General features: G+C 49.3%; 2 protein-coding genes across 5 annotated transcripts; both read right to left on the reverse strand.

Annotated features, from left to right (window-relative positions):
- Window positions 1-481: 481 nt before the first annotated feature.
- Window positions 482-4,628, reverse strand: cldn11b (claudin 11b). Of its 4 annotated transcripts, XM_040126384.1 has the most exons (5): window positions 4,542-4,628; window positions 4,370-4,448; window positions 3,781-4,032; window positions 2,972-3,136; window positions 482-2,015 (listed from the first exon to the last, which is right to left on the reverse strand). In XM_040126384.1, exons 3-5 carry the CDS (start codon window positions 4,004-4,006, stop codon window positions 1,756-1,758), a joined length of 651 nt encoding a protein of 216 aa, XP_039982318.1. In that variant the 5' UTR covers window positions 4,007-4,032; window positions 4,370-4,448; window positions 4,542-4,628; the 3' UTR covers window positions 482-1,755. The 4 variants fall into 4 exon arrangements, with proteins under 4 accessions (XP_039982318.1, XP_039982316.1, XP_039982317.1 ...); XM_040126382.1 differs by having other exon boundaries at window positions 3,781-4,448; XM_040126383.1 differs by lacking the exon at window positions 4,542-4,628 and having other exon boundaries at window positions 4,370-4,486.
- Window positions 4,629-4,697: 69 nt separating this feature from the next.
- si:ch211-230g15.5 (polyhomeotic-like protein 3) lies at window positions 4,698-23,119 on the reverse strand. Its single transcript, XM_040127271.1, is given in 13 exon segments — window positions 4,698-5,477; window positions 6,912-7,221; window positions 8,422-8,542; window positions 8,819-8,930; window positions 9,887-10,052; window positions 11,582-11,910; window positions 12,385-13,590; window positions 15,778-15,985; window positions 17,730-17,882; window positions 18,829-19,138; window positions 19,140-19,235; window positions 19,237-19,464; window positions 22,928-23,119. Coding segments are annotated over 12 exon segments (3,375 nt in total). The 5' UTR covers window positions 19,446-19,464; window positions 22,928-23,119; the 3' UTR covers window positions 4,698-5,322.
- Between the last annotated feature and the right edge of the window lie 1,365 nt (window positions 23,120-24,484).

A 24,484-nucleotide genomic window follows, 5' to 3' on the forward strand; every position in this document is an offset into this window, starting at 1 on the left:
CAAGCCTTAACTATGGCCGACCCAGCAGGGCTTGAACAGGTTTCTTCGCAGGGGAATAATCTCAGCGTGACGTTCTTCTCTCTGCTCCCCGCGGCAGTTCGCCCTCTGTCAGATTTAACGAACTCTCAGAGACCCTGAACGCCACACGACAGTTCTGCTGTTCCTCTGGTTTTGTTCGTGTGCTTTGTTTACCACTGCGTTGGCACCTCCGAATGTCTTTAATGGTGACTTTCTGAAACCCTGAAAGCTTTTTCTGTTTTTGTTTTTTTCTTGTTTGGGTTTAACAGCGTTTGTAGTGAAAAGGGTGTTTGCTCTGTTTAACGTCGGCAAAAAAGAAAAAGGAAAAAAAAACGAGTTACCAACGGCCGATGTATTTGATCCTGTTGTAGGAATAAATGTGTCTTTTTGAGTGAAATGATTTATCCTGAGATTCTTTATCAGTAAAAAAAAAAAAAAACTTTTATTGATTGTAGCACCAGCCAAACAAATCTTACAATCCAGATACAGAGTCAGTACATATTGATTATAGTGTGAGCACGGTGAGTTTATTTTTTTGTTTAAAATGGCAAAAGTATGAGAACCATTAAAAAAAACAACAACATTAAAGTAACAAGCTCTCAAATGACAATGGCTCATCATCACACACAAGCAACAGGTTTTGCTATTTTCAAACGATCTATAAAAACAAAGAAGCGTAAAAGCTGCAAAAGGGAGACGAAAAAATAAACCGACTAAATGAAACAAAACTAAAAGTATAATGAACAATGAAATACTGTAGTTATGTTGTGAGAGGTGAGTTTCAGCGCAGATGGTGCTGACTTGATCTAATGCTTCAGACAGGATGGGACGAACTTGAGTTATGGGTCGGTGAAAACTGAGGTCACGGTCGGTTGAGCAGGCAGAAAGCCAAAAGAAAAAAAAAAGAAAGATTCGCACAAACTTCCCGTCCTGTCGGGGGGAAGGTGCGACACGCTGGACACGGCTGAAGATACATGCAGCGACCGAAGCGCGTTACATAAATAGATATTTGATCCCCAGACACACTGAGGTGACTTTCGTGCGACGAAGCGAAAATTATTTAAAAAAAACCCAACAACTGGTTTTCATCATTTTAAAGACCCCTTTTTTCCTCTTAGCTCTACGGATATGCTTCAGAGCTGACGGGAGGAGCGGCGGAATCTGATTGGTTGAGTTAACCGGCGGTGAGCGGAGGGAAGGAATCACGTCAGTACCGTTCACATCGATGTCTGAGCCGAAGAATGAATGAGCGTAGAGCTGAAAAGTCTCCGAGGTTGTCTGGTGGCGTGCCGCGTCATTATTACCAATCTCTACCATTGATCCAGTACAATGTCCTGATAGTTACGACAGTTTACTAGTTCTGTGTGTGTGTGTGTGTGTGTGTGTGTGTGTGTGTGTGCGTGCGCGCCCGACACTTATTTGCAGTGAAGAATTTGGTGAAGCCAAACCAAACCAAATTGTTTCTTCCTCCTCCTGGAAGGCGCATAGGCAAAAACAATCATCTGATTTAGCTGGACATTTGGCCCCGCCCAGTGAGATTTAATTCGACCAGTGAGATTACTTCTTCCCCCGACATGTGACCGGCTGCCCTCGTGCAAGGCACTAAACCCCCGTATGCTTTCGTGTTATACATCCATCTCAAAGTTGCATCAGCGAAACGTAAAAAAATAGAAATGCACAGCTTGATTATTAAACAGGCGGAGTCCCCGAAACGAGGGACCAGAGAGCCACATTTTTTTACACCCTCGCGCTCTTGGCGTGGTTGGCGGGGGGGTCCAGTGGCGTGGCCGTGCCCTGCTGCCTGCAGTAGTAGAAGCTGTTCTCCCCGCTCGGGGCCCTGAGGTCGGTGCCGCGGCAACACAGGATCACGGAGCCGCCCGCGAGACAGAGGGCGGCGCCCACCCAGCCGGCGTAGAGAGAGAAACCGAAAGACATCAGGCCCTCGTTTTGGTGAACGCCGATGGGGAACCAGACCGTCGAGACGCCGCCGCAAGCAGCTGGAAGAGACACAGAGACAGAGGAGATGCAGAACAAGAGCTATCTGGACATGGGTTTAGTGTCCGAAGCGCTGATGGCATGGGTATGGGTTTCTGCAGGGTGTTTTCTAACTGTCTGGCCGTCTGTCCCCGAGGCCGCTCACAGGAACTCCCCGTCTCATCCCACAGGAAGCAGGCCCGTCTGACAGAGGAACCCGGCCAGGATGAGGCCTGAGCCAGCGGACCCTGACCCTCCTTCCACCGCCCTCCTCCCTGCCGCAGAACTGTGCGTCCTCGCACCGCTGTCCTCTAAAACCAACGCTCTCTCTCCCGAGACCCGTGTGTGTAGATCTTTTATGTGACCGTAGCTTCTTTGACGTTTGAGTCAACAGCCCCCCGATAAAAACGACTGAATGAATTCTGATGACCTGCAGCGCTTTAACCTCTCACCTTGCTCCAGTGATGTACAGGTGTAGTCAAGGGCGCGGTTGCAGATGGAGCAGATTTCAACCGGACGGAGCTGTGAATTTTTGCCTTTGAGGGATTAGGTCACATTTTAGTAGGTCGAAGTATCTTTATACTACTTATTTATTTTAGGTTCGACCTTCATTTTTGGAGGAAGAAAATCTTCATTCGACGCAGGCAGTTGCTTTTACTGATGAATGAATGAATATCAGAAACTGAAACTGCTTGTTCGTGTTTTCCAAGTCTGCAACAGTCCTGTGAGCATGCAGGAATGTGTGTGTGTGTGTACATGTATTACTCATATAGCGGGGACATAAACCACATTGTGGGGACAAAAATCAGGTCCCCATAACATAAAACATCAGGGTGAAGCCAGTTGTGGTTATGGGTATGCAAAGTCTCCAGGAAATGAATGTAAGAGTGTGTGTGTGTGTGTGTGTGTGTGTGTGTGTGTGTGTGTGTGTGTGTGTGTGTGTGTGTGTGTGTGTGTGTGTGTCGGGAGGTCTCCTCACCCATGAAGATGAAGAGGGCGCCTCCCACCCGGCCGCGGCGCCGCTTGACGGCCGAGGTGTCGCTCTGCAGCCGGACGCAGGGCATCGCCATGAGCACGAGCAGCATGGCGGGGAGACCGAGCAGGCACGCGCAGATCATCAGAGCACGGGACGTCTGGACGTAGGCTGGGAGGGGAGAGAGAGAGGGGGAGGGAGGGAGGGAGAGAAGGAGAGAGAGGGAGGAGGGAGGGAGAGAGAAAGAGTTTCATAACTGAAGCTGCTGTTTGGTTTAAAAATTTCAATTCAGCTCTGTAACACTCTCTCAGGTAGACGTGTACAGTTAGGAATGTACAAACACACACACACACACACACACACACACACACAGAAAGTGATTTTTTTTAGGTAAAAATTAGAAATGAAAAACACAGAAATTGTAGAAAAGTAACTAAAACTGGAGAAAAAAGATGCGTTTTCAAAGTTGGGTCAGTCAGTGTGACTACGACCCAGATTAGGAAATTTACAACCATGTCCGACCCATTTCAATTGAAATAAACCTGGATTTCTCTCTCTCTCTCACTCTCTCTCTCTCTCTCTCACACACACACACACACACACACACACACACACACACACAGCCTATAATAGTATAAAACACACCAGATCGTTTTCAGACAAATTCAAGTCATTAATGTCTCATGAAGTAGTTAGAATGAAGTCCTTTGAGCAGCAAGTACATTTGCCAAAAGCCTATTCATCATCCACCCACCCACCCACCCATCCATCCATCCATCCATCCATCCATCCATCCACCTCTCTCTGGGTCTCACCGGGCAGTGTGAGGATCTGGTTGAGGGCCACGCAGTGGTAAAGCGCCGGCGAGATGACGCACTCTGCCCAGAGGCCCCGGGCGCCCAGCTCGTCCATGCGGACGCAGGTTGCCGCCGTGTAGTCGCAGGTCCGGACCCAGTCGTTGGTGGCCGTGGCGACGATGACCCCGACCCAGCCCGCGCAGCTCGCCGCGCTGCCGGTGAGCTGCCTGCACATGTGCGCCATGTGAAGTCGCCGTGCGTTTTTACGCGCTCCAAAAAAAAAAGAAAAAGACAATCAGTCCTTCTTGAAACTCAGGGAGGACGGTGGGTGATTTATTTTTCAGTCTGCAGGAATTAAAATGTCCCACTTCTCTGTGTTTTAGATTTGATGAGAAAAAATGATTTGATCAATCCTGGTCCCGCTGCGTCTCGTTACTGCGCCACAGGCTGATGCGCAGGAAAAAATGCCTGGAATAAGCTTTATCGCAGGGTGTGGTGAAAAAAACATACCCCTCGGTCCAAGGATTAAGCCAATCAGAGCGCGTACGAGACCCTAACCTAGACCAGATATGAGAGCTGAGTAAAAAAAGAAGAAGCAAAAACCTACTGAATCCATCAGAAGAGCATCAGGTCCAGGCAGACCGGGATTATCTGGCAGGCGCGAGACCAGATCTGAGGTTCTGCATCTTAAAAAGCATCGGGAAGGAAGTTTGAGACCCGCATTCAAATCAGTCCCCCACAGTTTATGAAATAGAGCTTTCTCGTCCCGGGTCACTCACCTGCCTCGCTGTGGCCCTCTGCTGGTGTTCACTCCGACAGCGACCCCCGAATTCAAGCAATGAGCTGAAACAGCTTCTCTGATGAATTATTCATTTATTAAATAATTTCAAGCAGGAAACCATAAAAATGTGACGATTAAAGACACCAGCCTCGACCCCGATAGTGACTTTTTTTTAATCCACAGACATGTTTTTGTCCAGAATATAGTGATATAAAACATTAAACTTTCATTAATCACTTACAAAGTCTACGTATTATTATTATTATCTTTTTTTTAATTTTTTTTCCTTACACACACCGGTTATGTTGGCTACTGGATAGATTTGTCATTGACGTCACGTTCTAAAAAAACTAAATAGACAAATTTTATATATTAAATGTTCAAAATCCTTCGTGAAATAGCATCAAATGTACACTCTCCAGTGGCATGTAAAATATACACAAAGTTACAAAACCCCCCCCCCCCTCGGTCTCCGGCTACAGTCAGAGGGCCCAAAACGCAGTCAATTTCTTCTGGACTCTGGTATCTTCATGCCTCCGCACACCTCCTCTGTTCCCGTCTGCTAAGGCCACACCTCGATTTGTAATCTCATAAGTTACCGTGAATCTCTTTTTGTGACTTTTTTCTGTCATCCTTGGTGTCAGCTTCTGTTTTCAAACTCTCTCCTTTCTCTTCCTCTTTTGAATTCTCCGATTTCTGTCTTTATTGCCTGTTTTTTCTTTCTCTCCTTCCACATCAAACTTTCTGTTTTTTTTCCCCTCTCGGGTCTTCTCCGTCTCTCACTGGTTTTTCAGGGCGTTGATGTGGGCGCAGATCTTGAGAGCCGGTCCCAGTTTGATGTTCATGCTGGTCATCAGGTGGTCCTCCGTCAGCAGCAGCAGGGCCTGGCCGTCGATCTCCTGCAGCCGGAAGGCCTCCGCCACGTCGCTGCAGCCTGAGCACGACACCAAAACAGAGGCACGGACAGGGGGTGAGTTCGACACCAAAGCTGCTTTTCTAAACCGCTTGAAACTCTATCCCAGCATGCATCGGGCGAGAGGTGGGGCACGCCTTAGGGCTGCAACTATTATTTCTTTTTTACTATCGATTAACCTGTCGGAGGTTTTCTCAGTTGATCGATTAGTCCGTGAAAACGACGAATCGCGAAGCACGGTGGAAATGGCATCTCACAGCTTGTAAACGGTGCTTGTGGATGCATTATTCTGTGGGTGGCTCGAGTATGAAAAACACGATCGGCGTGCTGGAAAAACATGAATACGTACGGCCGTTCACCCTTAGCATCCTCACGCTGCGCTCCTTGCTACGAGCGTAGGGGAGCTGCTAAACAGGAGCAACAACATCTGGCCGCAGCAAAGAAATGGAGCAGAAGAAAACATGGTGCTTCTTCACCGTAACGGGGCCAAACTATCCTCTGACTCGGGCCGAATCTGTACGCGGCCTGGCACGTTTTCTCCCGTGAGTCCTGGGTTGGATTACTTTGCTGAGGCTGACCAAGAGGATAAAAACGAAAACGCTCTGCGTGGCAGACGCGCGGACGATCGTTTTCCCGTCGCAGTTTCGAAGCCAAGACTCGAGCTTGCTGCAGTTCGGATATCGTCAGTCGCACGGATCATATCGTTTATCCTCAAACGCTGTTTCAGAAAATGCAGCTCTACTGTTCTTTAGTGTTTTTCTAAACATGAGCAAGTGCATGTGCGCATGCTGTAATCCGGACATCCTCGGCCGAGGCGAATACCCTGGAGCTCAACCGGTCCTGTTGCGGAGCATTTATAGTTTGCAGTTTCATTTTGTTCTACCTGCTTTTAAAGCGTGACTCCGGTCATTCTCAACCGGGGCTCTAGTTAATGAACGTCTTTTTTTCCAAAAGATGTTTAGGGCTCCACACAAAAGTTTTCAACGAGACTGTGGGGCGCCGGGGGTCGGTGGAGCGCACTGGAGGCTGTGTTTAAACTATAGAAGCCACCTAGGGAACGTCTTCGGGAAGTGACCTGGAGGTGACTTGCGGATACTTCGGGCCAGTTCAACAAGGACACCGAAGCTTCACCGATGTGCTTCTCTTCCAGACGTTAGCCAGCGATGACGGCTGGTGGATAAAAGTACGCCCGTTCCCCTCACCCAGCGGATAATTTCGGTTTTTCCGTTTTGGCGAAACACTTAACTGGAGACGCGGTGAACGAGCCGAGCCCCCCCCGTCGCCTGCCGGCGATTTCAGACGCTGGGGCGTTTGTATAAATGGAACCGACAATTTCAACGGAGGCTGAACGGTGGGAGGAGCTCCGCATGAGAGGAATTACTCTCCTGTGTGTGTGTGTGTGTGTGTGTGTGTGTGTGTTTGAGACCAATGACCAGTGGACTTGTTAATATTTACCTGGCAGTGTGTGTATGAAGGCGGTTACTTCCTCCACACTCCACTGAGACGGGGCGGGTTTGAACGTGGTCGTGGGCGCGGAGGTGGTCATGGCGGGCGCAGACGCCCTCCTCGCTCTCCGAGCCGCCCTGTCATGGCAACAGCGCTCCCCTCCTCCTCTGTCATCCCTCTCCTCCTCCTCCTCCTCCTCCTCCTCCCCTCCTCCCTCCTCCTCCTCCTCCCCTCCTCTCCCCTCCTCTCCCTCTGCCGGGCCGCGCCCGCCTCCCCTTTCCTCCTTCTCGCGCCGACCGGCGCTCCACAGATCACGAGGCTGGAGGGAGTCGCGTGAAAAAAAGAGGAAAATAAACCGGTAAGACGGGTGAGTTCATCCCGTCGCTACACACACTGAGGTTACGAGCAAAAACATTCAGCAACAACCGGTTTGATCTTTAACAATGCGTCGTGTTCTATATTAAGATTATTGTTTGTTCCTATGAAAAATATTCATCTGAAAGGTAAATAGTAACTAAAGCTGTCAAAGAAATGCAGCGAAGTCAATGGAGTGGGAGCATAGAGTAGCATGTTATGAAAATACTCGGGACGGTACTGAAGTACGGTGCCTGAGTAAATGCAGATAGTTCCTCTCCGTTACCAAGTAGACCTGCCGACTGTCAGGGGGGGGGGAAAAAAAACACACTGAGAAAGAAATGTTCAACAGCAGCGCGGCTGGGTGTCGAGGGTGCAGCTCCTGTCCCGGCCACCAGAGGCCGGCCGTGGTCTCATTCGACTGCACTCAGCCATATCTGCAACCAAAATCCGCCTCTTTGCCCCATTCAGTATTTCCAGACTTCAGAAACTACTGATATTTGAGAGTAAAAAAAAAATCTGATGGCAGCACATCCACTACACTTTTTAAATACTTTTTTTATAACCTGATCAATTCGGTCATCAAAGAATTGAAAATGCTCTGTGGTGGACAACCTACTGCATATCCTTGGCATCACTCTACGGCGATTTCTTGTATCCGTGATGGACTGAAATTCTAATATCGATAATATCGGCCGAGCCATCGAGATTCGCGGGCGGGTTTTTTAATGTTAATCGCAAGAGGTTGACCCGGCGTTTCTCTGTTTTATATCACTGTAAACTGAGTATCTTTGGGTTCCGGACTGACGAAACGGGCAGTGTGAAGCCCTCGCCGGGGGACCAGTAACTTGTGAGGGGCATTAGAGGTCTCCCCGGTTCCCCCGGTAAACGAGACGGAGAAGCGTGGGTCCGACTGCCCGCAGGTCCCTTTTCGGATTAGGTTCTTATTTCTTTAAACTGACGTATCGATGCCGGTTTCGCATCATAAAAGACCTAGAATGGGCATTTTTGTACTTTCATACACTGAACGATTAAAGAACATTGTACTGCACGTTGAGTGAAATAAAGTGGCGGATGCGAGGCAAGCTCCGGCTCTTAGCACCCCGAGCCTAATGCAGCACCGGGGCACAGTGTCTTAGGCTGGCGGTTAGTTCGGCGTCCCTACCAGCCGCAGCAACAGGGGCTTCCCAGGGACCGACTCCGCCCTGTTCAGGGCCGGCCGGGGCCTCTCGGACCGACTGCCCGCACTCAGGGCCCGCAGGCGCTTCGTCAGACGAACGTTAAACCTGACACGGAGACACAGAGAGAGGGAGAGACGAGAAGACACGTGGTCATATTTCCTCATTCTGGCACTTTGATTCACACTCATATCTGTACTTAACACCTGTGTGTGTCTCTACACCACATCCTGGCAGCGCTGCTGCTGTGACAGCCACACTCACAAACACACAACAGGAACGGCTTCTCTGAGAAACACCGTCTCACGGTCGCATGACACCGTAGCTACCCTCTCTCCTCCCCTTTCCCCCTCTGCTTTTCACGCCAGTGAAATCGGGTCTCACCCGCGCGCACAGGAAGTGGAGCAGAAGCGTTTGGACCGCATGAAGTTGTGTGCGTGGCCTCTCTTCCCACAGAACTGGCAGTGCAGCACCGTTCGGTCCCTGTGACCCGACCCTGTGTGTGACAGACAGACATGTTCATGGTTTATTTGAGAGCAGTCGCAGCCGCGCAGGACATAGTTTAACCTAAAAATACGCGCTGCGACGGAGAAATGTATGTTTATGGTTCTCGGTTATCCGGACCCAACGAGGACCAACCACTGACTGACACCAGACTATTTTAGGTCCAGTCTCTTGGACTTTGTGCCACTGGCTGCAACACAGAAAAAGGGTCCAGATATTCCTTAAAGAGGTGACTACTGCTGCAACAGTTAACAATGTGTTTTCATTATCGATTCATCTGCGTTATCGATTAATGGGAGAAAGTATTTACAGTCATCTGAAGACCAAGTTGATGTGTTCAAATTGCTAGTTTTGTCAGAGCAACAGTCCAAACCCCTCCCCCCAACAAAATACCAGTTTTCTGTCATGTAAGACGAAAGTTTAGAAGGTGGAAGTGGAGAAGGTTTTGTGCTTTTGCATGAAAAATAACTCAAACGATTAATCGATTATCGACTGGTCGACCGTGGTGCTGAGATGGGTTAGAGGACCACACTGATGGCTCTGCATGTTTTAGCCCGTTGTTTGAGTCACAATACCAGGCACTTTCTGTTCGCTTCTACATTACTGAAGATTTGCGTTTTTCCAAGTCGTGACTTTGTGCTCTGGTAAATGCGATTTTTCGAGCCTCCGAGCATTCGCTGGCTTCAGTTCGGTGCAGCCAAAATAGTTCTCCACAGTATCTCAGACTGCCCTCGAATGCACCCCAGGTCTAGACGGTGGTTCCCAACCTGGGGATCTTGTGGAAGATCGGAAAGTTTTACCTCTTGATGCCTCCAAATATAATCTAAATAAAGACAACTTTAAGGGGATAATCTGTCTTTGGTTGACCTGCTCAGAACTTATGGGCCCCGGGGTGGTGAGTGGGATGTGTTCGGCTATAAACTAGGTTAACTGGTTCATGAGTCTTACTGGTCCCGGTGTCGTCCGTGTCTCCTCCCTCCTCTTCGTCCGAGTCGGTGGAGTGCTCGGCCTGTTGTATCACGTCCGTCACGGGCAGCGCCGCCCGGCCGTTGGTCCCGTTCACTTCCTGCGGCTTGGTCACCTGCTCCGGAACCAGCAGGGACGAGCGGTTCACCTGCGCGATGACAGGGTACTTAAATACACCGAAAAACAGTCCGAGGCTGTGGCATTATTATTGGCGTTATCATTACTGTGACAAATCTGAGACAATGTGTAAGCCTGTCTGTGTGTGTGTGTGTGTGTGTGTGTGTGTGTGTGTGTGTGTGTGTGTGTGTGTGTGTGTGTGTGTGTGTGTGTGAGACCCAGAGTCTCTGCACGACACAGCCTCTAATTCACAAATCTAACAAATCCAGGTCCATCTTGGAGAAAGTCACCTTCTACATTTCAATGCACAGGAAATAGGACAATATGGCAATTTCCTCCAACTTTTCTCTTACTCACGAGATGCTAATATTCGACTGACTCAGCACGGGACAGGAGAAACCGAGCGAACCAGAGGTCTCGGGTTCCGTTACCGGCTGAACCGAAATTATTCTGCGGCGTCACCGAGAAACGTGACGATCTGGAGGCTCAGCAGCTTCACGGAGCTCTGGGCCAACTACTGATCCACGACGGCCCGTTACGACGGGGACTTCGCTACGCACGGCTCCAAACTACTCGGCCTAAACTGGGGCGGGTAACAGTTTTAACAGCGGGCGGAGCATTTCTTTTCACGCCTGCGGGCAATTCGGCGTCAGATGCCCGCGGATAGATTTCAGCGCCGACGTTGAAATCTATTATGGGCAACCACCATTTCAACCACTACTCCCACTGCCACTTTAAGTGGTGCCAGGAATTGAAATAACGTAATTTTGCACGTTAAAAAAAAACAAAAAACAGCTGTAACCACGTGGCTTCTGCGCGTCTAGCCAGGACTTGTGGTCATGTTTCAGGTGTCTCCAAGTTGTTAGCAGCTCCATCAAAGAGTCATTTCCCCCTTTACACCTCTCACACTGTTTCACTTAAATAACTGTCTGAGGCCCAAGAAGTTCCACCCTAACGCACCAGTATTAACAACCAGATAATGTCATACTCTGTATAACAACATGTCAGTGGATGGACATTTTTTTTAATTCTTTAAGTTCACTTGTACTTTTGCTTCAGTAAGTAGGGTTTCAAATGCTGAACTTTGGTGCTTTTCCTTTTTTTCTTTTTCTTTACACTGCAGCGTTCTGTGTTGCAGGCACTCCAGACCTCTGTAGAAATGCTCTGACATTATATTTTTGGCTCTGAGTTGCTAAAATGCCACTTTGGATGAACGCTGAATCTCTGCAGCTCCACCGACCGGTACGGCCCCGTGCTTGGATTCCTAACGCAGTTCCAGCAAAGAACACATTTTGATGAGGAAAAATTATTCAAGGAGCCGACTATGCGTCTGTCTGTGCAACGCGGTCACAACACTGAACAGGTACCGGGGTTTTCAGTTGCCGTCAGCCTGTAGATATGGTCGGTGGTGATCATGTGGTGACCGATTATAGATCAGTATTAATAATACGTTTTCTCTAGCTTTTGTCTATTTTGGCCTCCTGTCATCAGTGTATTATAAAACAAATACTCTATGTCCTTAGTTAGCGTGTGTGTGTGTGTGTGTGTGTGTGTCCGTACAGGAAACGGCTGGAGCCCCTCCTGGATGACGAACCCCTCCACCAGGTGAGTCAGGACCTGTCTTCCCTCGGGCCACGCCCTCGGCTCCCAGGGGCCGCTCAGCGGTTGGCCGAGGCGCTCTGACTCGTCTTCCGATTGGCCGAGGGGCTCTGTCTCAGCCTCGGTCTCAGCCTCCCCGACCGCTCTGTCGACTCTCTCGGGCTCGTGCTGCGGCAGGCCGAGGTCGGCCGCGCGGGCGGCCTGAGCGGGGAGGAGGGGGGGAGGGTTCTCTGCCGAGGGGGTGACGAAGGGGGAGGAGGGGGGAGACTGAGAGGAGAGGCTGGACAGCGCTGGAAGGAGCGGAGACAGCGAGAACATCGATAAGCTGTTGCAAATAAACAGTCAGCAGTCCACAATAATCAAACAGACAGTCCTCAACACGTTTGAATATTATTTTGAGAGCAAGCAGAGACTGAGGAGAATATTTCATCCCAACAATGTCTCCGCTGGCTGAAGTTCTCAAGCTCCACACCGGAGAAGCATTGTCCTCTTTGTGTCCTGTGCTGCACAGGAACCTTGTTTAGGGCGACGAAGCAATCGGGTAAATCTGGACGTCCCCTACGGCGAAAGCTGGGAGCCCAAACAATAATGTAGTTTTGGCAAAAACTTCACCCGTATTCATCCTGTATCAACAGCGTCTGAAGCCTTAAATTCAGTAAACTTACATTAGCGCACAGATGCAGAATTTATTCATGTGGCTAAAATATAGCAAACCTCCGGTGTGGTGTGTTGAGTCAGGTGTGCAGATGTGTGGTTGAAGGTACCTGACTGGTTGTCAGACTGGGTCGACATGTTCTCACAGAAGTCCTCCTGACCGACAGGCTGGAGTTCTCGATGGGACTCTGGCAGCTTCTGACTCTGGACCTCCGGGACTGGAGCCGGCACTGGGACGGGGGCTGGGACGGAAGCCGGGACAGGGGCTGAGGCCTGGACCGGAACTGAGGCTGACGAAAGGGCCGGGATGGGTTTGAATTCCACGCTGGAGTCTTTGACAGCATCGGGCGTTGGGACCGGGTCCGTGTCCTGGTGCTGACGGAGAGCCTGACCGGTCAGCTTCTCAGACTGGTCCATGGCGGACTCTGCTTCCTCTTCCTCCTCCATCTTCTTCTCCTGGCCATCCTCTCTCCTCTCTCTGTCCCCCTGGCCTTCCTCTTCCTCCTCCATCTTCTTCTCCTGGCCTTCGTCTCTCCTCTCTCTGTCCCCCTGGCCTTCCTCTGTCACCTCCATTTGTTCCTCCTCCCTGCCCGTCCCGGCCTCCTGCTCTTTCTGACTGACCACCTCCTCGGTCGTGAGCGTCTGTTTCTCCTCCTTCGCTTTCTCTCTTTGGTCATCCTTCTCAACCCTCGGGTCTTTACCGACACTCCCCTCATCTCGCACTCCTTGTCTTAGCCCTCGTCCTCTTTCTCTCTGCTCCTCGCTCTCCTTCGCCTCTTCTCTCTGGACCAGAGTTTGTGATTGAGGCCCAGCCTGACTTGGAGGAGAGGCCGGACTCAGGAGAGAAGGAGGCGAGGGCGTTTTTGGCAAAGACGGGTTTAGAGGAAGAGGAGGCAAGTCTTCGCTGCTCAAAGTCCTCTTTGATTGGCTGGAAAGCTCGGGCGGCTCCGCGACCGGAGGCGGCGACTGCACCGAAGCGCGGGCGTACGTTCCGGGTTGAGGCTGCCGGCCCGAAGAGAGGGCGATGATCTGCAGCTGCCTGGCTGCGGACGGCGAGCGCTCGAAGTGGGAAGAGACGGACGTGGGGTTGGCCACGGATAGCGAGCCGTGCTGGGACTGGCCGGGACCGAGCACAGTTTGAGATAACGGACAGCTCTTCGGTCCGGCCGGCGGCCTGCTGACGGGAGGGGCCTGAGCGGAGGGAGCGGTGGCGATTGGCTGGAGGGCTGAGGTTTGTCGGGGCGACGCTGCTCTGTGACCGTTTGGAGAGTGAAGTCTGGGTCTCAGAGGGACGGCTCGGACCGGAGAGTAGAGAGCTGCGGGAAGGAAAGACAGTGTGAAGGAGAAACTATTTCAAAAAGTCAACCATCAGGTGAAGCACGGGCGCAGGACCAGAAAACCGGCTGCTGGTTTCCCAGGACTGACTGCGATCGTGAGTGAATTTCTGGGTGCTTAAGCAGCTTCAACATTTTTCAACTAACTAAACGTTTTTCTTCCCCCCAAACTACACGATAACAACACTGACACAAACCTGCTCGCTTGAGCGCTTCGCTGAAGCTCCCTGACAGGCTTTTTACAGCCTGGCGACTGATACTGGATTCTTCAGGCACGTGTCAATATTTGAGAGTTTAAATGTATGAGAACAAGACACTGGCCGATATTCTTTTTTTTTTTTTTAACATTACACAACAACATTTTTAAAGAATTCGTTTTTAAAGAATTGTTACCAAACATACAAGTTACGATGAAGTTTCCAATAATTAATGACTAGTGAATAGATATTTACTTGGGATTCTATCAAGGAAATGCCTGATTTCCCCAGTAATTAGTACCAAATGAAATAGTTCCTTACAGGAAACGTCTTAGAAATTGTTTGGGGATTATTCACAAATGACTGACCTGCAAAATAAAGCCTTACTAAAAAGTTTTTAACTACAACGTCCTTCCCGCTGAGACACAAACTTTCATGCTCTCTCCAAGCGCTGCTCTTAAATCAATAAATCATTAATCCTACTTTAAAACAAAACAAAAAAAAGGTCTGTTTTCCCACTTTACCGTCACTGTATTTAATCATTTCTCTAACAAGCTTATAATTAGTGGGAAAAAAAAAAGGCTCTTGCATCATTTGGGAAGAAACTGGATATTTGGTCCAAGTTTATTTCTTGACCAAATAAGGGCTGCAACAGATCTTTTGATTTACGTTTTAGTTATTTTTTAAATATCAAGTAATCATTTAGTGTCAGAAAAGGTCAGGAAATAGTGGTAAATGCCCAGCACAGCCCCCCCCCAGAGAAAAAGGTGACGTCCTCAAATCGCTCGTCCTGTCCGACCGACAGCGTTCTGTGGATCTGAGCAGCGCCCGAAACCCCCGGGGCTTCGCCGGCCGGCAGCTCCCTGGGTGTTGTCGGGAAGCTTCTTGACTCTCTCTCCGTGCTCATTTCGTGCTCGTTGCTTCACGCCTGTGTCCCGGACACTGTCTTTGTGAGGTTTCCCGCTTTGCTCAAACGACCGGAAAAAGCGAAGAAGCAGAGCAGGAGCCACCGGTCGGGCCAAAAACGGAGGAATAACTCCACCGGGCTCCGATTGCTCCGGCTGAGGGACGTGACGCGTGTCTCGTTTCGGGGATTAACTGTTGACGCCCAGGCCCGACCGTACGAGGCAACACTGAACAATAGCCCTGTTACAAATCTGTGTCTGTTGAGAAACTTTTCGACCACATTTATACCAAGCAGATGTGCTGGATATTTGCTGGTTTCAGCTTCTCCACCGGCTTTCCTCTGTTTTCTACCAGTGTAAACCGAGTGTCCCGGTGCTCTAGAGCAGGTGACCCCTTAAAACAAGGCTTTATTTTTTGACCTCTGGTCGCAGGTTGCACCTGTCAACCCGTTCAACCAAAAAGTGATTCCTATTACTTTCATAATGTTTGGACCCTGAAAAGGGGAAAAGAAATCCGTCCTCGCAGCCCTGGCGCTGATCAGATCCTATTCTTCCCTCGTTTTTTTGACGAAACACGATTACGGACAGTTGCTGCCCCGACACTCACGGACAAATCATCACCCAGATGGCTGAACGCCACCAATACCCAGGCGGATAACACGGGAATTCATGCACACTAGTGGATCAGGTAACCTGAGAAAGACACCGCTGGCAAACCACTGTCTGTTGTGTTTTACAGCATTTCATTGTTATTTTCTGGTTTTGTCAGACCGGGACCTAAGAAGTATTTACATCTTTCTATAACTGGCGGCTCCTGTCTATAAATTTGTCGCTTTCACTGCGGAGAGGAGGAGCATGCTGTATTCCTGTTCTTGTCCCCCTCTAGTTTTCCAGTTTCTATTTATTTTACTCAGCAAAATACCTGAAAACTGTGTCCTCTCACTGTCCAGTCACTTTAATTCAGATGAGAGGAGACAGGAATGGATTAAATAAAAATGAATACTCTCATCTACAGGCGACGGGCTGCCTTGAAGGAGCCTTGCGTTAGCTCTGCTCCTGGGACCTACTTGGGGGTGGGACGGAGAGGTGGCGGCTGGGCGTGGGCGGGCTCTCCGTTGCCGGGGCGCTGGGCTGCGGTCGCGGCCTGAGAGGCGGGAAGAGCGGTGCGTGAGGGCGAGAGAGGGGAGGCGGGGCCGAGGACAGGGGCTTGAGACGGAGGGAGGGGGGGATGGTGAGGGCCCCCGGGGGAGGAGGCCTCAGGGTGAGACTCTGGAGCTGGAAGGGAGAAGGGAGACAAAGAGGAAGATGGTCAGTGAGATCCCAAACACATCTGTTCACTTTTAGGCTTTTCAACTGGAAAGTAACTAAGTGCATTTACTCAAGTGCTGTATATAGGTACAATTTTGAGGTACTTGTACTTTATTTTTGTATTTTCATTTTCTGCTCTGCTTCCACTCTGGGCCTACAACCAACAACTATTTTCATTACCGCTTAGTCAGCATTTATTTTCAAGCGTGCATTCAACTGGAGCTGGAACGATTACTTGATTCATTGACTGGTCGATCGACAGAGGAATCAGCTGTGACCATTTTTCAAGCCATAATGTCGAACGTCCTCTGACTCCAGCCTCTGAAATGTGAGGACCGGCCGCGTTTCTTTTACACAGATTCACAGTAAACTGAACAGTTGGTCGGATTCAAACCTCGGCTCTGGGAAATTACAACGGGAATCTGTTGAAAAACGACTTGAGGCTTTTAATGGTGAATCTGCCACCGTCACAGTTATGAACATCGTCCTGCATGTGCAGTGTGAGACCCTAACTAAGAGCGGTCGACTGAGAATCATACACGGGCACAGGAAGAGTCGTACTTGCTCGGCTGCTCACCTGAGCGGAAGCGGGGTTAGAGGACGGGGAAGAAGAAGAGGAGGAGGAGGAGGATGAGGAGGAGGAGGAAGAGGAGGAGGAGGAGGATGGGGCAGGTCGCATAGCAGATGTAAGAATCAGCTGCAGGGAGAAAAAGGAGAGAAGGGAAAGAGGGAGACAACAAACGGAGGAGGAAATAAACAGAGGAGAGAAGCACAGTCAAGCACTGAGGATGAATGAGCGTGAGCGTGTGTGTGTGTGTGTGTGTGTGTGTGTGTGTGCGTGATGTGTTTGTTTGCGACCCGGCTCAAGGACTTAAAGACTTTTTGAGGTTTTGTGGTTCTGCATATACACAGCGTGTTTACATTGCTTTTAATCTAATAGTGCAGGTGGGCAATATGACAGTAATATAACATGAGACGATAGAAATCTGCCAAACCTCAGAGAGTCTTTCCTCCTGTTTACACCACGTTATCTAGGTCACGTGAAAAATAGGGAGCATTAACAATTCAGCGCTATACATCGCTAAATTTGGCTTTAATTACATGGAGTTTGGCTGGCGTGTGGGATGTCCACGTTTCCTCGGTTTACGGGCACTTCCGTGTTAGTAAGTGCCGCGTCAGATGCTGTGGCTCTTTCGGTAAAAAATCCGTCCCCCCGTCCCTTATTACGACTCTGACGTGAACACGGCGTGTTGTTGCACGTCACTGAGGCAGAATCTAGATTTAGTTCTGCATCGGGATTTGCCGTCTTGTTATTTTATCCGTATCGATTCTCCAGAACACACATCATTTCACAAAATGTACCGAGAGCACAGTGAGAAACTACACACGTGGTGATAGAGAATTTTTATCCATATCACTTCTAGTTGTATTTTTGAAAATGTATTTATTTTTTTTTGCCGTGCAGCTGATGAGAAACACTTTTTCCAGATGAAAGCTCATAGCGTCCGTGTATCCTACATAACTTGAATGTGCCATGAAACTCTGACCTTTACACACACCCCACCCCCCCTCCTCCCTACCACCGCCTCATTTTAATACCGTTAATCTTTTCTGCTGCCGCACTCACTGTGCTGCACGTTGGCAGCGAGATAAACCAGATTACACGGAGAAATCTATGTAAATGCGGGTTTGCGTGTGTTTCTGTGTTTACCATCTGAGCTCTAAGCAGCACCTGGTCTTGGCCAGACCCTTTGAGACCTTTCCCTAGGAGCAATGTCTGCTGGGATACCCTCTGCCTGACAGGGGATGGGCTCTGGTTGGCTCGCACAAGACCAGGTGTGCCCGCCGAGTGAGCCTGGGATACCTGGAACAAAGAGAGGAGAGAAGAGCAGGGAAGCAATTAAGGAAGAGCTTTGGAGAGAGGACATTTTCTTATTACATTTCCTAGAAGAAAGACACTTTTCTATCAAGACTGTGGTGGCACATTTTATTACAAGAAGGATCTAAATGCAGTTGGGTTCAAACTGGATTCAGAACCTTTAAAGTCGCGATTCCCCCCCGTTGTAACCAAATTAAAACACGTCGCACCACTGTTTTCCAGGGCACCGCGCTCTATTAAACCGAGTTCTCAGCTTTCCGACTTTCGTCCGGGCGGTGACTGAAGGGGTTCCCGGGTTCCTCGTTTACAGTTCATTTGTCAATACAGAGCAGAGCTCTATTTAAAAAAAAAAACAAACAAACAAAAAAAGTCAAAAACAGCAAGCTCCAATCTCTTCCATCTCATGATACCTACTCATTTCCGAGTCAATCGACAGTTGACATCCTTCAACCAACTCTCCTGATCCTCAAAATCAATATTTTGAGGATCAAAGACCAAAAAAAAATTAAAAAAAATCCGTCTAATCCAAGCCCTATTTCAACCCATTAAACCTGTAAATCTGTACAAAAACTGAAGTGTGAACGGAAGTGACTGTGCTCGGTGGAGAAAATGTTCAGCACATAACCCACGTTGTAAAACCACGTTGTGTCATCTTTGGCTTCTGAGCAGATGAAACCAACAGGACAGCTCGCCGGTGCTGGTCGGCAGACACCGTTACCTGTCCACACAGCCGGACGAGCTGCGCCAGGTCTCTGCGCTACGCTAGCATACCGGGCTGTAACTTCGCAGTTACCCCACGGAAAGGAAGCAGGTGAGCGTGCTTGAAGTGAGATTCCTTCAAGGTGATGTGTGTCGTCTGTGGATCGTACGGAATCGAGCGCGTGTCCTCTAGAGGTGAGTTCTGTTCAGTTTGTGCGCGCGCGTCCGTTACCTGTCTGCCAGGTGGACTGGCCGGCGTGTGAAAGGGCGTGATGGGCGTGGAGGTCGGCGTGGACCCAGGCCTTGTGCTCCCGTTGGTCAGGCTGGTGGAGGTCTTGGTCGACACGGTGGTGTTGCCGTGCGCCGCAGAAGAAGAGGAGACGAGGGGGGAGGCCGTGCTGGCCACAGCAAGGGCAGAGGAAGAGGAGGGGGAGGACGCGGGGAGAAGAGAGGAGGAGGTGGAGGTTTGTGTGGCAGGAGATGTCTTGGAGACGCCAGCCGGGGAGGGAAGGATCGGGCGAGAGTACGTGCGGAGGCCGGGTCGCGGTGGAGGTGAGTTTAGGGGGAGCGGGGACGAGGATGTGGGGAGACGCCGCCGCCTTCGGGCCATGGGCCGCTGAGACGGAGGGAGCAGGGGTGAGGGGGAGGAGAGGAAGAGGTGGTGGGTGTTAGCGTGGGCGCGGGGGAGTCCAGGAGCATGGGGTTGGGGGTCAGCCGAGGAGGGATGGGGGTGGCAGGGGGGGCCGGGGTGGCAGGGGAGTCGGGCGTGGCGTTGGAGGTCTGAGGGCTGGTTCCATTGGTGGCCTCTCCGTGGTCTGACTGGCTCTGTTGAACCAGCTCCCTGTCCATCCTTCAGCACTGTAGCACACTGAGACAGACGGAGAGACAGACGGATAGACAGATGGATAGAAAGACGGATAGATAGACAGATAGACAGACAGACAGATAGAAAGACAGATAGAAAGACGGATAGAAAGAAAGACAGACGATAGAAAGACAGATAGAAAGACGGATAGAAAGAAAGACAGACGATAGAAAGACAGATAGACAGACATGGATAGAAAGACAGAGACAGATAGACAAATGGATAAAAAGACAGATAGAAAGACAGATAGACAGACAGATAGATGGATATAGATCATTAACATATCAAATCACTGCATTTATCATTTAGGTTTCTTCGCATACTTTTTCATAGCTCTGGTCTAGTCTCCATCCGTCGCTGCGAGAAGACGGGGACGCTGCTTTTCCTACGACCTTTTCAAACCGGTCGATTTGCGTTAACAACAAGCTGAAATACTTCGACTGCGCCGCAACGCACGGTTTCATCACTGACGGAAAGCAAAACTTCCTCAAGCTGCCAAGATCGACTCTGCTTACGCTCACGCGTTAATGCATCCGTGGTAATAATGCTTAGGGCACAACCCCGTCAAAGGAGCCATAACGAGTACTTTTACTTTTGTTTAAGTACTCTTTTCTGTTATACTTCTGTAATTTTAGTTAAGTGAAGACTCTAACTTGTAGCGGAATGTTTCTACATTATTATTAGTACTTTTATTTAAGTGAAGGCTCTGAATGCTTCTTTCACCCCCGCATTTCCCTAAAGTCTTATTTTGCTAGAGCTGTCTCTGTCTACTATCTGTCTATATACACTGTGTGTGTGTGTGTGTACGTATATATATATACACACACACACACACGTGTCATTAAGTATCAGGTGGTTCAAAAAAAGGCCCGGTCCTGCCAGAGCTGATCCACAGCAGGGCTGCAGACACCGCTGAACGCACTGAGGTCCTCGTTATTTCTCTGGGATCCAACGTGACCTCAGCACTCCTCTAATTTCACAGGCTCAGTCCAGTATTTTTAGATCCAGTGTTTTCCCAGCGAAAAATGTACTACTTCTCCACCAGGATCTGATTCCTGGCAACGTGCAGCAGGGCTGAAAAACAGCGTTTGGACCTTCGCGGGTGGGGGGTGGGGGGTGGGGGGGGGGCGGAAACGGGGAAGCTTATCGGAGATGCGTCGTTTCGGTCAGGCATCGACGCCACGTTGTGTCAGTGACTGAAGTGATCTCACGCTGACTGTATGCAGAAAAAAAAAAAAAAATTTCCTTTCGTATGACTTCACTTCTCCAATTTAACGAGAAATAAAAACAGTTCCTCTTTATTTTACACTGTTATTTCCTAATAATTTTCCTAGAGAAAACTTTGTAATCTGGCACTAATGTTAAAGAAAAGGTCAAGTTATTAAGACAGTTATTTCAGTCAGAGTTTAGTTAGTTGCGTTGAATTTATAAGCAGCTGGAGTTTTTGGTAACGCCTCATTTTACAGGCAACACCGTTTTCCCCGTCATCTCTGGAAAGTTTCCTGGAAAGAGCCGTGTAGTTTGGTTCTAATTCCAGCAAAGATGGAGACAAAGTTCCCCCGTGAGTATTTATCACTCATTTGTTTATTATCGGAGACTTTCAGCTGCTCTCCTCTGAGTAAAGGTCTCAAGGTTGCGCTAGCTTAGCATTTAGGAGCAGCTGGGCGCGCACCCACTGATCTCTCTCTCTGTGGTTTACCTGTGGTCGGCTCCAAATGACTTGGCTCTTTCCAGGAAACTTCTCAGGAGATTATGTGGAAATAAACCGGAATAACAATAGGCCCGTAAAATAAAGAGTTACCCGGTTTTCTTGAAAGATTTGCTCTATTTAAACAAAACTTTTAGGAAACTATTGAACAGCTGACGGTGAAAAATCAAAAATGGTTAAAACATTTTTTTTTTTTTTTTGGGCTGATTTGAGGGACTTTGACTCATGACTGCAGTGTTTCTCAAATCCTGGCTACGGCCCCGGCTGACGTCTTAAAACTGGTTTTCCTCCGGCCACGAGGGGCAGAGACGAGACAAAAGCAGGGATCCTCGGATGGAACTAAAACTAATGTGCGGTCTGACTAGAGCAAACCTCGAGGACGAAAGCTACACCCAGAACATAGAACCACTACGAGTCTTCTGCACGTGGGCAGCGGTGGATTGAATACGTCAAACAATCCCCGCACTTTGTTTTTTAGGACATGGCAGTGTGACGGCTGCCCTTCACCCGAAGTCAGAGTTTGAGGCCTCACACCACCGACTGACACATGACACCGTTGCCGTCAGCGTCGGCCGTGCGTTTTGGATTGATGACCCGTGGGCAGCGGTCGATCGGACCCGACACTGTGAAGGGAACTGAGAAATCATCCTGCCGGGAGCTACGGCGTGAACGGGGGCCCTCCGACTGAGTTTCTAATGACACCGGGCTGCTCCTGAATCGCCTCACGCCACGACAGTTCATCCGAAACAGAAGTTAAAAGTTTGATCATTTGACCGTCTACTTTTTTTCCTCTCGGTGTCGCTGTGACACCGAGAGGAAACATTCTCTGGCCGCAGCTTTTCAAACGTGAGGATTCGCTGCTTTTCGTATTTGTCGTGTCTGATTGGTGGTTTTGGACTTTTTAAGTTGGAGAAAACAAGACATTTGAAGGCATCACGTTGGTCTCTGGGAACTTGCGATGTGCATTTCTCACTATTTTCTGATGACTGATCGATTAATCAAGAAAAATAACTGGCATATCAATCGATAATGAAAATGATCATTTATCGTAGTCCCGGCGGCCTTTGCTACACTAATCTGAAAAAGAGTTGACTTTGACTAAACTCTTGAGTTTCTAGTGACCTTTTTTTTCAAAGGTTTTTCAAAGTATCTACATTGAAACACATCAAACGCTGGATTTTCCAGAGAAGAAGAAAAACAGAAATCAAACTAATAAAAAAAAAAGAGCCAGACAGCAGCCAAATCATGAACACGATCACCTGCGATACGCACATTCGTCAAAGACCCAAAGTAAGATGCAGGAAAGTCACTGCACTTTCACAGCCCTTATTATGGTTTAGATTCCATATCTTTGTCCGTGTCATTTCAGACGTCCCCCAGATCCCGTCGGCCTTTGCGAAATGAGGGAGTCATTTCGCAGAGGTCGACGGTTTAAAAGGGTAGCTGGACAAACAGATCTTCCGTTCCTCCGAGATGCGTGAAATCCCTCGGCCGTGGACGTCCCACATGTGAAGAGCCTTCATGCACATTTAAAAGCAGCATCTTCAAAGCAGCTTAAAAGATAAAACAACAACAACAAAAAAACTGTTCCTAAACCACCGGTATCTTTTCTTTTTTATAAAATCATAAATAAAACCAGATGAAAATCTCCTCACACTTGTGCTTATCACACAGAGCCCCCCCCTACACGCTTTGCCTCCCGTCTCAAATGCGTTTCATCTTTCTAATATCACTATAATATATTTATTACACTCTTACGTGGAGGTGTAGTGTACTGTATTAACTGGGAAAGGTTCGCTGACACTTGCTTTCACTGTCAGATCAGCGATTTTGAGTCTATCCGGTTATTTTCTCCATTAACTTGTTAGTGGTTCGGTCTGTAACATTGGCTGAAAATAGTTGGTTTTCGTCCTTTAAATGACCGACAGTCCGAAGCCCAAAGATTTTCCAGTTCAGTATCAGAAGAGGTGAAAGAAGAAGAAGAAAAAAAAAAAAAAAAATCAGAAAATCCTCACGTCTGAGAAGCTGGAGCCAGTGAAATTTCTGGTCGCTTTTGCATAAGAAAAAAAGAAAAAGTCTTGAACAATTAATCAATAATCTTCGGTTGGTCGATTAACAGATCGACTGTTCGAGCTCCGGAATCACTGGATGGATTCCGTGTGGTCGCAACCAGGAGAAACAAGGAGTAAAATGAGGATTACCCCAATGTCACTGCAGCGTAACCCCCCCCCCCCTCCAAGTTATCTCAGCTGTCGGTGCCTCTTGGTTTCCAAAAGGGGGTCTCGATCCGCCCCTGAGACCGGGCCGGGTCCGCGCGACATCGCCGCGCAAAGAGGCAGGTGCCAGTCAACGCGCGGCGGGCCAGATGCCGACGTCCTGGCCCCGCAGCCTGTTTACCTTGTGTGCGTCAGCCTCGCTCCGCTCGGGCAAGCGACGACGGCGCTGCCAGCGAGTCACACTACGCGCAGTTAGGCCAGAGATCATGCATGTGACTATTTTTTTTTTTTTTAAAAAGGAAGAAAAAAAAAAGAAGATGGAGACAGGCCCTCGCTGTGGAGAAGTCTCACGATAATAACATTTTGGGGAATTGTCATGTCCACGTTCTGCGTAAAGCTCTCCGGCCACCCACCTCTGAAATCGGCGTCGTCCCCGCAGGTTATCCGCGGCGCTGTCCATCCACAAGTGAGCGCATGTTTATAAAGTCTGCTGCCGCGGTGTCTGATGAACGGGTCCGGGCTTTTTTCTCTTCTTTTCTTTTCTTTTCTTTTTTTTTTTTTTTTAAAAACCAGGGTCGACAGGCTGAAATGGGCGTGTGTGCGTGTGTGTGAGTGAGAGAGAGTGTGTGTGTGTGTGTGTGTGTGTGAGAGAGAGCGAGAGAGAGAGAGAAGCCTCACTTCCTCGTCTGACAGCGCAGGGGCTGCTCAGAAGTGCGCGTCACCCTCCCGGAGACGACAATTTTACCCGCCTCACCTATGGTTATCCGCCATTAGCCCCTGCAGGGAGGCAGAAACGCAAAGCAAGACAGGCCCGTTTATGATGTGCATGGGCTTGTGTGTGTGTGTGTGTGTGTGTGTGTGTGTCGCACTTTGTTTAGGGTTTCATCACAGCCCGGGCTTTTTTCTCCCGCGGAGCAGTCCGTAAATCCAGCATCCGGAGGGGGATAGGTTGGCCCGCCGTCCCCCGGTGTAGCGCACCAGCGTCGCACCTGCCCGGGTCTGCGGTGGGGAATCAGCCCCGGCTCGGGGCCACCGTGTAGCGGCTGCGAGGGGGCCCTGCTCGGTCCGCTGGTGGAGAAATGCAATGGAAGGCGGTTCG

Source organism: Xiphias gladius, chromosome 5, assembly GCF_016859285.1.
Source record: "Xiphias gladius isolate SHS-SW01 ecotype Sanya breed wild chromosome 5, ASM1685928v1, whole genome shotgun sequence".
NCBI classification, from domain to species: domain Eukaryota; kingdom Metazoa; phylum Chordata; class Actinopteri; order Istiophoriformes; family Xiphiidae; genus Xiphias; species Xiphias gladius.